Source organism: Thalassophryne amazonica, chromosome 10, assembly GCF_902500255.1.
Source record: "Thalassophryne amazonica chromosome 10, fThaAma1.1, whole genome shotgun sequence".
Taxonomy (NCBI): domain Eukaryota; kingdom Metazoa; phylum Chordata; class Actinopteri; order Batrachoidiformes; family Batrachoididae; genus Thalassophryne; species Thalassophryne amazonica.
Window position 1 is genome coordinate 54824583 of NC_047112.1, and position 15141 is coordinate 54839723.

Genomic DNA, 15141 nt, shown 5'->3' on the forward strand with positions numbered 1-15141 from the left:
GGTTTTTGGGACTTCCAATTTGGATGGACAAGACTAAGAGTCAAGCTTTCAAATGAATTAAAGCTCTGTCTGGGTTTTTGATTAATTAATAAGCTGGAGTGGAAGATTGCTGCTAATCCTCCGCCTCGGTCCGTGCTACGAGCGTTCTGGCAGTTAGTGTGACTCGGGGGTGTTGACTCATTTAAACTAATATATTCATCCTGCTGTTCTGTAAGGCAGAATAAATCAATATGTTGATCAATTATTATATCATTTACTAACAGGGACTTAGAAGAGAGAGACCTAATGTTTAATAGACCACATTTAACTGTTTTAGTCTGTGGTGCAATTGAAGGTGCTATATTATTTTTAGGGCCCGAGTAGGCAACGTCCTACGAGGACCCTAATGTAATTGCGCTGTTTATTATTATTATTATTTATTATTATTATTCTCATTTTGGCGTGATTTCCACATGTTGTATTTGAACGAACTCCTCCTCGGGATTTTGTCCAATGCACTTCAAATTTCGATGATCGCCGTGAACTTACGAGTAACGGCTTCTGTGTGGTGGCGTACCGAATATCTCCCCGTCACCATGAAATTACGTTCTTCCTTTTGACGGCTTTAATTTTGTCATATCATCATGAAAATTGATACACAGTTCAAGCATGGCAACCTCCTACAATTCATAGGGGCCTCGCCCATGGGCGGGGCAAAGTGCCTCAATAGCGCCCCCTTGAAAATTTCAAAAACCCCTCCCCATAGGGGTTTTTTTGTACGAGGGAGATGAAAATTGGTACATATGTGTGACTTGCATAGACATACAAAAAAGTCTCTTGCACCATGAGTCTACTCCAAACAGGAAGTCGGCCATTTTGAATTTTCTTCTCATTTTAAATGATTTCCACATGTTGTATTTGAACGAACTCCTCCTCGGAATTTTGTCCAATGCACTTCAAATTTCTTCCACATCACCCACATATGATACTGACCAAAAGTTATTGAAAGCTTTTCTTTATGTCGAAGGGTGTGGCCGCTATGGCGCCGCCATTTTGACCCTTCGCCATGGAACATTATACTTAAACATTATAATCAAGAACGAAAGTCGGCGGGTTGAAGACAATCAGATACCGTCGTAGTTCTGACCATAAACGATGGCAACTAGCGATCTGGCAGCGTTATTTCCACGACCATCCTCGTTTACTTGGCTGATAGCAGCCAGCCATTTATCCCTTCTGTCTGGACTTTTGCGGCGCTTTGGGAGCCTGAAAAAACACACTTTTTGATCTTTTAACTTATTGTGGTTGGTACAGCCAACTGCAACAGACGATTGTGGCATTCTTTGTGAAAACTGGTGTATATTAAGTAGAAATATACGTGGGAGAATGATGTGAGCACAAAGGATGTCAAACAGGAAATGAGCGGTTTAAGGTACAACAGCTGTTTGTATTCAGCGGCTAACTGGTTACTATGTGCATTGCTATGTGCGCACGCATCAGAGACCTGGATGTCTGACCGTACCTATCCAAACATTCAAACGCCACTTGGCACAGACTTGGCATTTGGGTCTGATATCTTACATTGTATAATTATTTGAATATAGTACTTCATATTGTTTTCAAAAATCAGTTTTATTATTAATTAAATAAAAATAAAAGGATTCCTATTAAACAGGTTCTTGGAAGAGACGCAGACAAAATTAAACAGAACATTTTGAATATTTAAAAATGCAAATCCTCACTACCCCACCTCCTGAACACAGTATTTAAACTTGAACTCACAGCAAATATAAAATTTTATTCAGCTTATGTACTTACTGAAACGTTGTAGAAATTGTGGGAAATTCACCATTTTTTAGCAAAAAATGGATTTCAGCTAAAATCTCCTCAGTGTTGTCAAGTTAAACACAGTCACAAGGAACACTGACAGCATGCCTTTCACAGTAAAAGTATTTGATGGGATGCTGGTATTAAGCATTTTATTGTGAAATGGTGCGAGCACCATGAACTAATTGAGGTTGTTTAACTTTGATACCAGTAACATCAGCGAGCCACACTTGATATTATTTGCAAACAAATGTGAAAAGAACATGTTTAAATGACTGCTGTTCTCAAAAGTCCTTCTCTTGCAGTGTGTTTGTTTTCTCACTTACCCTGACATTGAAGTTGCAGCTCTTGGTCAGAGTTGGCTTACAATCAAGAGATGCCACGGAGGGTGCCATCTTGGAAGTACTCATGTTACCATGTCAAAATAAAGGTTTAATGTCACAATAGAGGTTTTGAAAATCCCCAAAATTTTCATAATAAAGTATGGCAGAGAAGCTTGAAGCTTGAATCTTCGACTGGACTGGGTGCTTGATGCGAGGATGTTTCACTTCAAATCGTAGAAGCTTCCTCAGCTAAAATTCTTCCTCTGGTAGTCTGACTTCTGTCTGACCCTTGTCGAGAAGAACAAACAGAAGCCACAAAAGCTGGAGTTTTAAACCTAACCAGACCCCTCCTACCGAGAGGCAGACTGCTATTGGCTAGTGACTAAACAATTGCTTTAATTAGCACCTATTCCAGTCGAAGATTCAAGCTTCTCTATTATGGAAACCACCTGGACAACTGAGAGCCTTCACAGAAACATAATAAGTATGCACATCATCATGGCATGTGTAAGCCATATCCAAAAGCCAAGGTCGATCGGACAAACAGAGAAATATGCGAGCCACATACCCACGTTTCTTGCTTTATAGATAGAAGAAGATAGACGTAGACTTAGTTTTTTTTGTGTTACATACCTGAGCGAAGCTGTTTAATTCGACCATTACTCGCACTGGGGTCAATGGGCAGGAAGTCTTTGTACCAGGTGATTTCTGGGTCTGGATCTCCACTGGCAGCACACAACATGGTCGCTGTTCGAGTGCGCTCCACCACTTTCAGCTGAGGGCCCATGTCAATGTTAGGGAAGCCCAGTGGGAGTAAGTCCTCTGCAGACAATTAAAGAAAAAGGACATATGGTAAGTGTTCTGATCTAGCTTGCATGCCAGTTTCTTTCATTTCCAAAGCCTAGGTTTGGTGGATACAAAGGCCAATGCTTCTTGCTGTCACCTATCATAACTTTTACAAACATCAGTGCACTGAAACAATACCCAGGTATGATAAAGAACATTAATTCAAGCTTTAACACCAAACAATCTAGGCAGAAAACCAGATGAGACAGATATCCACTATTTGCATAATCTGAACCCAAAGGCAAATGTACCTTATTTTTATTATCATCAGGGTTTAGCTGGGACCATTTTAGTGCCAGGTAAATTATGTGATCACGGCTCATAGCTATGGGGGTTTTATACCACTAAAACAATATTGGCAAACCCTATTTTAACTCATTTTGAGTGATTTTAGATGCACTGAAGAATAATAATAAAGAATAATAATAAAAAAAAAAAGACATTTATGTTGTAATATCTGTAAGATTAAAGTTCTTTTTTGCATGTTTCTGTCAAAGTCTAAGTTAATAAATTTAATAACGTTAAAAATGTTAAAAACATTAATATTTACTGGACATAGGATTTACGCTCTTCTTCAAAAATGACACACAGTACCTTTTAATCCAGTGAAGCAGGCAGTTTTTCCTGTTATCCTGACAGTTTTCTTTTGTTGTTTTTTTCTAAGATGTTTAAGTGGGATTGTATTTAAACAATATAACACCTAATTGCCTTTTTTGAACAAGAGCTGAACCTGGACTGATTTGTCAAACCTGTTGTTTTAAATGAAAAACTTTGTGAATCAGTTTCACTTTCCTCTTTCACTGACAGTGTGAACCTCTCTCATCACCACCCTTCCTCCTCTTCTCTCTCTCTCTCTCTCTGTTTCTCCCCCTCCCCATCGCTGATAATACCGTCTGCTGTTTTTTCAAACCCTGAGTTTTTGGAAACATGAAGCTTTCAATAATAAAATAAATGATAAATTTTCTGAATATATCATCACATACAGATGCAGAAGGACCTCTGGATTAATGTAAGATTTTCATGGTGAGTTAATTTTTTTTCTTCCGTTCAGAGTGCAGCAGATATGCTGTTTTCAGCTGCTGACCTTCACAGCTCTGTGGTCACAGAACGCACTGACTCTCTGATCTCTGCTGTTTGCGATTTGACACAAAGAAAATGAGAAATATATTTCTTATTACTTTAATTATTGGTTTAAAATGGCAAAACAATGACTCTATAAGCTTGAAATAGGATCGGATTGGTACATTTTCAGCAACATTTAAGTTCATTTTTCATAAATTCTGTGCTGGGTGGCACAGCCAATTTGAACCCGAGAGCCGGGTGGAAATTTGCAGTACCATGGCAAAAACCCTGATTATTATTATTATTACTGGTGTGTGTGTGTGTGTGTGGGGGGGGGGGGGGGGGGGGGGGGGGGGGGGGTGATGGTGTTTACAGCCAGCTGTGTGATGACATTAATGGACAAAGGGAATTGAGCTTGATTAAAATTACATTGGTGTTATTTAATTCCAAAGAACTGTGGTGAAGAATCAGAGAAACTCTGGAACAAACAGTATCTTCTTTTTTCAGAAAATTGAACACTGAACTGAGAAGCTGCCCTAAGATTTTCACTGCCACATTACTTCACTACACCATGTTACTGCATCACTGTGTAAGTTTACATGCCCTTAAGTGAGACTCTCCCTGCCTGTCAATAGTCAGCATACATTCACCCGTTTAAGAAATGATAAATATATTTCATAAATGCAAATAGGGAATCAGAGAGAGACAATACAGTGAAGAACAAGTTTACAAGAAAATCCTTTTAATCGCAATGATTTCTCTCTATTTCCTTGTCAACTGAGGTGAACTGCACTCAAGTGAATGTGAGGTTACAGGAAGTCCTCCGATAATACCACTTGGCTGAAAAGCACTATTACCCAAAAGCACACACCTTGAATATCAATTGTGAGTGATTATTGACCAAATCTAACTTCTAGTGCTAAATGTACAAGAGCAGTGTGTAACGCTCAAAATGTTCTTTCACAAGCTCTCTACAATATTTTTTTAAAATAATATGCCCCCACATTTTAGTTTATGATATTTATTGTACATATACTTCTTGACAATGGTGAAGATTCATTTCAAGTGTGGCAACAATGCCTCAGTGAAACACTTTTGTGTAACACCATAGGCTGAATGTAACAGAGCAGCATTTGTCCTCAGACACCCTCACATACATACTGTAGTGTTCAGAATAATAGTAGTGCTATGTGACTAAAAAGATTAATCCAGGTTTTGAGTATATTTCTTATTGTTACATGGGAAACAAGGTACCAATAGATTCAGTAGATTCTCACAAATCCAACAAGACCAAGCATTCATGATATGCACACTCTTAAGGCTATGAAATTGGGCTATTAGTAAAAAAAAAGTAGAAAAGGGGGTGTTCACAATAATAGTAGTGTGGCATTCAGTCAGTGAGTTCGTCAATTTTGTGGAACAAACAGGTGTGAATCAGGTGTCCCCTATTTAAGGATGAAGCCAGCACCTGTTGAACATGCTTTTCTCTTTGAAAGCCTGAGGAAAATGGGATGTTCAAGACATTGTTCAGAAGAACAGCGTAGTTTGATTAAAAAGCTGATTGGAGAGGGGAAAACTTATACGCTGGTGCAAAAAATTATAGGCTGTTCATCTACAATGATCTCCAATACTTTAAAATGGACCAAAAAACCAGAGACGCGTGGAGGAAAATGGAAAACAACCATCAAAATGGATAGAAGAATAACCAGAATGGCAAAGGCTCAACCATTGATCAGCTCCAGGATGATCAAAGACAGTCTGGAGTTATCTGTAAGTGCTGTGACAGTTAGAAGATGCCTGTGTGAAGCTAATTTATTTACAAGAATCCTCCGCAAAGTCCCTCTGTTAAATAAAAGACATGTGCAGAAGAGGTTACAATTTGAATTAACTGAATGCTTTTCAGGGAACTTTTAGGACAACCTGATAATAATGAATTACAATAGTCCAGCCTAGAGGAAATAAATGCATGAATTAGTTTTTCAGCATCACTCTGAGACAAGATATTTGTAATTTTAGAGATATTGCGCAAATGCAAAAAAGCAGTCCTACATATTTGCTTAATATGCGCATTGAAGGACATATCCAATATGACCACAGTCCAGTTGCACACACACACCTGCCTACAAAAATACATGCACACACACAAATTGGTTAAACTTTTTATAATAAAAAAGGTATTATCAGAATGTAATATTAACATTATGAACACCATGGCCTTTAGTTTCAGACAAAGCAGGATGTGCTGGTCCAGGTTCTGGTCCCTCATCTTGTCAAATCAAGGTGCTTCACACAGCATAATAAAAACAGAGAAAATCGAATTAAAAATTTAAAAACATAATAAAAAGACAAAACCATAAATAACACAAGCAACAAGGATGTTCGTGAAGGTGAGCTTATGGAGCCACTTTACAAGCAAATTATTTAACTAAAATGTAATTAAATTTTAGTAACCTTTACAATATTTTTTCCTGTTTTGTCTATTTGCTTTTTAGGATTACCTAATAAATGATGTGTCTTTGTAGTCCCAGGAACCGAGGGACAGATAGAAGATGACCATACAAACTATATAATATTACAGAGAATTACAATGGTATGAATCTAGGGAGTATATAATATGAATTAACCTTTTTCCTTATTTTTTAACAAACACAAATATACTGCATTGATTTATTCAGTCTAATATTGTTAAAAAAAATAACAGGAATTACCTTCTTTTTTCAAATACAGGGTTATAAAATATGTCATTTTTATTATGACATTATTTTGTATTACTTCATAAGACAGTACAGTACTCCCTTAACCTACAAGTTGTAGGTTAAGGGAGTAATATTCTGAAAGTCTGTTTGTTATTAATATGGACTGAGTTTAGTGAATGACCTTGACTATAAGATGGGTAATCTGTTCTTTAATGTTTTGATTGTAGAATATTGTATTATGTATTTTTTTTCTTCACAAAGAGAATTACACACTGTTAAGCGATGACTTACACTTACTTTTATTTAATTACTTATTTTGGAAAATTGTGTTAAATTAGATATTTTGCTATGACTGTAGATCTTATATCCCAAACCCTAATTTGTAGTCAAGTTAACATTGGGGTATATCTCTGTTAAAATGCACGGGGATGCACCAAACTGCACCATTTTTCTATTAAATTCTGCAATTTGGTCCCCCAGAACCCCCAACTCAATATTGTTCCCCCAACTTTAAAAAGGGTTCTGACTCCCAGGTGTGATCTAAGGTATACATGATGTTGACCTGGTTTGACTACGTATTAGAAATTTGGTGTTTCCGTTGATAAAAAAGAGCACAACAGTGTGTGTGTTGGGGGGGGGCCTCAATATGGCTAGTACGTAGGGCCCAGAATTTGGTGCTATGCCCCTGGTTGTGCGGTCCTGCCAACATAAACTCTGTAATATCTGAAATGCCCAGGTACACATATTTTTGATTGGCAATGCATTCTCCTTCTAAAGCTATTGCAGTTTCACTGCCTTATGGGAAATTTCAATTTCAAACATTTATATTGTTTAAAACATGTATACCACCCTTTCAACTCATAATCATCCCTGATTGAACAATTTCTCATTGTTATGAGATGACAGCATAGTGTGCTTGACTGCATTCTTTATTTGTCATGGGCAATAAGCCTCATGGGTCAAAAGTCATGAACCTGTCCCATGACTGGAGCCAGAGCAGTGACAGATACTTGGATGATGAGAGTCGAGGCGAAGCACCCTGTGCTGTAATATACAACTAATGCCCAAGGCCACATCACAACTCAGAGCTGATTGACAGACTAACAGACCAGTAAGTGGCACTACAAATGTCACGCTAACCTCGTGTCAATACTGCAGACATCATGGCAGTATCGTCAACACTGTGGGACCCAAGAAACTAATTTAGGAGAAATTAGGACAACAAGTTGAGTAGAAGAGGGCAGAGTCTAAAAGCAGGGATCGTCTGTCTGCCAGGAAAGGAAGGACTAATTATGCCATCATGAATTTTCCAGTTTATTGAAATGAAAGTATGCACAACAAATTATTGATAGAATAAAGTCGCATTCATTATGCCTTCCATGCTTGGCCAATTTTGTGCATTTTAAAGTCATACACATCAAGTATTTCAAAATATGATGACAGCAAATTATTCTTCTACCATCTTTAAAAAAATGGTTTGTTCACTTATGTACAAGAATATTTAGAAAAGTGGTAGTGAGTACAACATTTTGCAATCTGGAAAACAAAAGACAAATTGGACCAAGAAATGAAGACAGAGAGGCTCAAAATTGGGACAACATAGGATAGTCTAACATCAATACAAGTAAGTCCTTCTGTAAAGGTCCTGAAGTCTGCCGATGCTGGTGTTAATCTCCAGATTCCACAGTGTGAAATAGATGAGTGTCTACAACTCCGCCTGAACAGAATGCCAGTCTCACCCAAGTTACCGTACCCCCTTTTTAATGAAAGTTGCTTAAACAGCCACACAAAATAAAATTATTTTGTTTTTTAAGTTTATTAAACTCCGACTCTAAATTAAGTTAATTTTGTGAACCAAACGCATCTTAAAAGCAAAAAATAATGAGTTTTCACATAGTTTTTCCTCATTGCTTCTGCGTCTTAGCTGTGATGACATCATCAGTGTGCATCGGTCTTTCTGCTCTTTCCAATGTTCTGTAAATGACCTGCAATAACTTGTGTGTTGCATGGGGATTTTTCTTTATTCATTAATTTTTTGTTAACACAAACACGCAAAAAAAAAAAAAAAAAAAAAAATCGGTAGTAGTTGTGTGACAATGATGTCCAATTGATGTGCTAGTATAGCAGTATGTGAGTTGCGCACAAGGCGAACCGGATCTGGCACCGTCTGGCACAGTCTTATCATGAATGTGATGTTGGCCACACACACACTCGTGTATCTGCCCACCCCCTTTTTAGGCAGAACTTCGGACACACACTTTCCCCGACAAAGCCCATTTGCAGCTGGATGGACTCTGACTGCAGATGACGTGTCTTGACCAAGTACACAGACAAGTAGTGTGACTGGGAATCAAACCCAAGTACACATATTTGTACGTAGCCCAGTTACTTACCCACTGAGCTACCTGCTCTAGCACCAGAATACAACAAGCATTTTAGTGCCATATTCAAAGGCTCCATGCCACAAAGTGAAAAGCAATGGTGAGATCAATTTCTCTTGAGAACTTTGTCAACAAGACAGAGCGATATGTTGTCACAAAAATCCCTTCATGAGGTGTTGTTAATGATCTACATATAAGATGACAGAAAAGTTATGCACTCTTATGCCCCTCAAGCTATTTCAGTCTATTTGAAAAGGATGTCTGTGTTATCCTACAAAGGATCTCCAGATGTTCCATCGAATTAATCTGATGTTCCGGAAACTATTTGCATTGCAACCATTTGTGTTTGTGTCACATTTTCTCTGCCTCCATATTGCAAAAGAAGAAGACTGTTGAGTACACAGGCTGTGGGAATGAAGTTGAAAAGGGAAAATGTACTCTTAAAACAAATGAAATTGGTTAATTGGTTCGCTGGGAGCAGAGGTTAAGGCTGACCAACCAATCCACGGATCTACAAAAACAACAGCAAACATAAGAGGCATGGTTTCATCCAGGAAAAATGAATAAATACATTAAATAATATCAGATTGCTACAGCAACTCGACCTGATACTGAACATACGAAAACATTCCGTGACTAGATGTGATGTGTCCTAGTTATTTCATTCCCCAGGAATAGAGTATGATGCCATCTTTCCCCTGAAGCTTACAGACTCTATTGATAAAGACGACCATGCAAAATAAATAGCTCACTCATCGAGGGAATGTTGCTTCAGGGTTATCCAGCCTTACTGTGAAGGAGAGAAGGCAACGCGTGACATGAACTGATAGTATCTTACAAATCCCAGAGGGCCAGTACCACCGTAATAGCTGAATGATTACACTGTGCAGTGGTGCTTCTCAATGAAGAGAAATCCAAACAGATTCAATATGTCTCAACTATTGCCACTGACAATGATGGTGCTATTCCTGGTCATTTAAGACATCAATGTTAGAGAACTATTGGACATGTTGGAGTTACATACCACACTCAGAGATGAAAGTGGTGAAATACACAAAAAAGCTGAAACCCAAAATTATTCCCCCTGAAAATTTTTGAATTCTCAAAGCTCTGAAATGCAATTTGGGGCTATTCCAGACAATAAACTGCAGTGTACAGCAACCATTTTGGTGAGAAAAGAACCCCCCAACTTTCCCAATTCAAAATCACTCCTCTATTCTGCCTTACTAGGATGCAGCCATTTTCTAGTTTGGCAGATATTTCTGGAGGAAATGCTGGAGGAAATCACTTTAGAAATTAATAAACTGAAAATATGGTTTGACCGAAACAAATTGTCATTAAACAAATAAAACAAAACTAATGTTATTTGGGAACTGCAACACGAATAAGCAAGTACAGATACAGATAGATGGGGTTTAAATTGAAAGGGTTAACAAAAAGAAATTCCTGGGTAATAATACATGAGAAAATCAGTTAGAAACCAATCATCAAATAGATAAAACCAAATTATCAAGAAGCATTTCAGTGTTAAAAAAAAGCAAAACATCACTCTTTGGATATGTTCAAAATAAACCTTCAAATAAACAGTTCAACAGTAAACATCCAGGAGTCACCAGGTAAGTTTGAGATGTTCACTGTGAGGATCACTGTGAAACTACAATATATAAATAAAAATAAATATATATTTAAAAAAAATACAATTTGTAATGCATTTGACTCATTTACATCAACAAATGCTGAGTCATTAATTATTATACTGAACACAAATACAAATAAAAGTGCTAACAGGTGACAGCTTAATGCTAACTTTAACACTGAAAATGCCACAGACATGCCAATGCGTTAGCATCGCTCCCACTTTTAAGTTATAAAATACGTCTATCAACTGTTTCAGAAGACCATAACAGGTCAGTTTAACATAAAAAGGTAAATATTACTCACAGACATATGCTATTCAGGGTTTAGTCAGGAAAAAATGAAGAGAATGTGAAATAAAACAACAGCTTTGCTTCAAGGGCCCATTGCTGCCCAACAAGATGCCTGATAAAAAAAAGCGGAAATCTGCCAAAAAATGGACACTTTTCATCCCTGCACACTGTCGCTTGCATTTTCAAAATATCTACCTTTCACACGAAGGTACTGTGGGTATTGCAGTGTTGATGACTCCAGTGGCTGGAGGCAGCCACGGACAGGTAGGAATAGATTCATTTCCGGCATGGGTAGTTGCTATCCAGGACCAAAAAAATCCATGATGTGGTGGTTGCAGCATATGCTCCCTGACATGAATTTTACGATGAACAATTTTTATTGTGTTTACGAGGTCTATTAGAAAAGTATCCGACCTTATTTAAAAAAAAAAAAAAAACATACGGATTTGAATCACGTGTGCTTGCGTGAACCAACCTTGAACCTTCATGCGCATGCGTGATTTTTTTCACGCCTGTCGGTTGCGTCATTCGCCTGTGAGCAGGCTTTGAGTGAGGAGTGGTCCACCCCCCTCGGCGGATTTTCATTGTCAGGGAAATGGCTGAGAGACTGCTGCTTTGCTTGATCAAATTTTTTTTAGAAACTGTGAGGCACATCCATGTGGACACCATTCGAGAAATTCAGGTGGTTTTTGGTGAAAATTGTATGGGCTTCAAAGACATTAAGGGATGTTACTGTCGCTTTAAGGACGCCCTCAGCAGCTGTGGGGCGCGCCGCGCTCCAACTGCCATCGACAGGCTGAACGACCATTTCATTTCTAAACAGATGGCTCTGTGGATCCGTGACCATCGTGTGCACTTTCTCTGGTTATCACAAGAGCTGGACATCACCCATTTTCCTGCAGATTTCACTTTTAACAAGAGATTTTGTCGTGGAAAGCCGAGCGGACGCTTCGCGCGTCATGATGGATTTGCTGCTGGACCGACACAAAACCACCTCCGTTTTGGTCTCACAGGACGGCTTTGAGATGGCGTTCAGACAGCTGTCGGTGGTTTTTCAGTCGAGTGATTATCCAAGAAATTGTGGACGAGCCTGGACATGCCAGAACATGTTCTGTGGCGCTTCATCACGGCGTTGCTTTGCTTTGCTTTCCTCCGCACATCTGTCTCAATTTGCCGAAAAAGTGCTGATGTCCACATCTTTTCACAATTCCTGTGCTAGTCCAGACGATGCCTTTCAGTGCTTACCAGTCGAGTGAGTATCAGACAAATTGTGGAGAGGTGGACATGTCCCAGCTTGTCCTTCTGGCACTCTGAAACGGAGGTGTTCTTTGTCTCGCTTGCTGTCGTGACGCGCGAAGAGTCCGCTCCTTTCCATGACAAAAACTCCTCGTAACTGTGGAATGTGCCGTTCATTTCCAAACTGGACGCTGTGTTTTATCCGGGACGTCGTCTGACGGTGCCGTGACGCTCAAAGCAACGCCGTGATGAAGCGTCACAGAACATGTTCTGGCATGTCCAGGCACATCCACAATTTCTTGGATAATCACTCGACTGAAAAACCACCGACAGCTGTCTGAACGCCATCTCAAAGCCATCCTGTGAGACCAAAACGGAGGTGGTTTTGTGTCGGTCCAGCAGCGAATCCATCATGACGCGCGAAGCGTCCGCTCGGCTTTCCATGACAAAATCTCTTGTTAAAAGTGAAATCTGCAGGAAAATGGGTGATGTCCAGCTCTTGTGATAACCAGAGAAAGTGCACACGATGGTCATGGATCCACAGAGCGATCCGTTTAGAAATGAAATGGTCATTCAGCCTGTCGATGGCAGCTGGAGCGCGGCGCGCCCCACAGCTGCTGTGGGCCGTCCTTAAAGCGACAGTAACACCCCTTAATGTCTTTGAAGCCCATAAATTTTCACCAAAAACCACCTGAATTTCTCGAATGGTGTCCACATGGATGTGCCTCACAGTTTCTAAAAAAAATTGATCAAGCAAAGCAGCAGTCTCTCAGCCATTTCCCTGACAATGAAAATCCGCAGAGGGGGTGGACCACTTCTCACTCAAAGCCTGCTCACAGGCGAATGACGCAACCGACAGGCGTGAAAAAAATCACGCATGCGCATGAAGGTTCAAGGTTGGCTCACGCAAGCACACGTGATTCAAATCCATATGTTTTTTTTTTTTTTTAAATAAGGTCGGATACTTTTCTAATAGACCTCGTATCTCCTGACAGCTCCAGTCCCCCGTGACCCTTATTTGGAGTAAGTGGTTGAAGATGAGTGAATGAGTGAGTGAGTATCTCCTGACACTCTATCAAGAAACAATATTCACAAATATAATGCAAATGAAAAAAATCTGAAGGTATGATCACTTTGGTGAAAAAATACACTCTGACCTTAGCATTGATCAATGCAAGGGTTCCAGAACTGTCAGAAGCACAAAGAGTATTTTTCATACAGTCAATCGATGGAGCAGCAGAGCTAAAGATGAGCACTGAGACTACATCAGCAGGTCTCATTTCAGACTTTTGAACATTATATTTTTCACAAAAGTGGGAACTACATCTGAAGGTTGACATTTTTATTCTTTCACATGAAATGAATAATTTTCCAGTGGTTGTCCAATTGTTGCACAGTTGTGTAAATTGTAACAATACTCTCCATGAGTATTTACTATTAATAGTCAGTTTTTATTCTGTTCTGAGCACAGTCACCACCCCATAGCTCATACTTGCACTCATAAATGTAAGTGTAACTCAGATGGTTTGTAGTTTGAAACATTCATAGTGATAATTATATAACGGCTGAGTGGATCCTTGTCATTACATTGGTGCTTTGTATGTCAAGTAGCATGGATTATTCGCTCCATTTACTATACAAATTTGGTTTCATATGTTTTTTACCACTGCACGCTGCAAACCCCGCCCACACACGCACTAGTGGGGGCAGTGCTTAGCTAAACATAGCGGGGTCTGTCTTGCTGACGGATGACTGATTGATGGTGCTAATTCTTCTAACACACACACACACACACACACACACACACACACACACACACACACACACACACACACACACACACACACACACACACACACACACACACACACACACATAAATCGCCATAATCTGGAGACATGAAGAGCTGTTAGGATGAAAACCTAGACAAATTTTTGATGTAATTTTTTTTCTGGACTGAGGAAGTACACAGTTTTTTTTTGTTTTTTTTTCAAAATTATTTTTGAACTGTTTTTCCAATTTGACTGAGAACAATTTTGTACTCCTATTTAATTTTGTTTTGCATTGGACTGTTGATGTCAAAGCAGCAGTGACGCACCAAAATGTAAGTCAAAATGACAAGGATCTATTTTAGGTGTTATATAAAACAAATAATGAATGTTTTTACATTCTTTCAGTGGAACGAATATCTTTCACCTCATGAAATATTCATGCTATTGAACTCAAACATTCATTATTACAAGAACATAGTTATCAAAATAACTTACCAAGAGTAATTTATAGAGAAGGCTCTACTGTATTCCATTTAGAATTATTCATTCTCACCCAAATAGATCAACGCAATTCCCATGCAAGATGGTGGAAAGAAAACAATACAGAAACAAGCTCAATAAGTACTCTTTTTTTTTTGTCTCTATGGGCCTGAAAAAAAAAATGCAGCAACCATTTTGAATAAGATGACAACAAAAGGAAGAAAAAGGGACAAAAAGCCGTTTTTCAGCAACAAAGTAAATCCCTTGTTTGCACTCGGGGTTACCAGTGCAAATCCAAGGTGATCTGTATGTTGAATTGGCACAAGTTTCACACTGGATGCTCTTCCTGACACATTAGATGGAGAAATATGGCAGGGGTAGGATTTGAACCAGGATCCTTCTGCAATGAAACCAAGTGCACTAACCACTTGGGCACCTCTACAGAGCTTGTTTTTGACATTTATCTAGGTTTTAAAAACTGTAACTTTTTCACTGCTTATTTTAATTATCATACGTCTTCTGCCAAGAGGATGCTAATTAAGATTCCAACAATGAGATTACCTGAGGTTACCGTGATAGTTAAATAGTGTTCCTAACGTCTGCCACATAAA

The 15141-nt window shown here is 38.9% G+C and overlaps 1 protein-coding gene across 1 annotated transcript in view; it reads right to left on the reverse strand.

Moving 5' to 3' along the window:
* The window catches only part of ptprsa (protein tyrosine phosphatase receptor type Sa), a 515480-nt gene that overhangs the window by 237592 nt on the left and 262747 nt on the right, over positions 1-15141 (reverse strand). Inside the window, 1 exon segment of the mRNA XM_034180027.1 lies at positions 2763-2951. Within this exon segment, the coding sequence (XP_034035918.1) occupies positions 2763-2951 (189 nt within the window).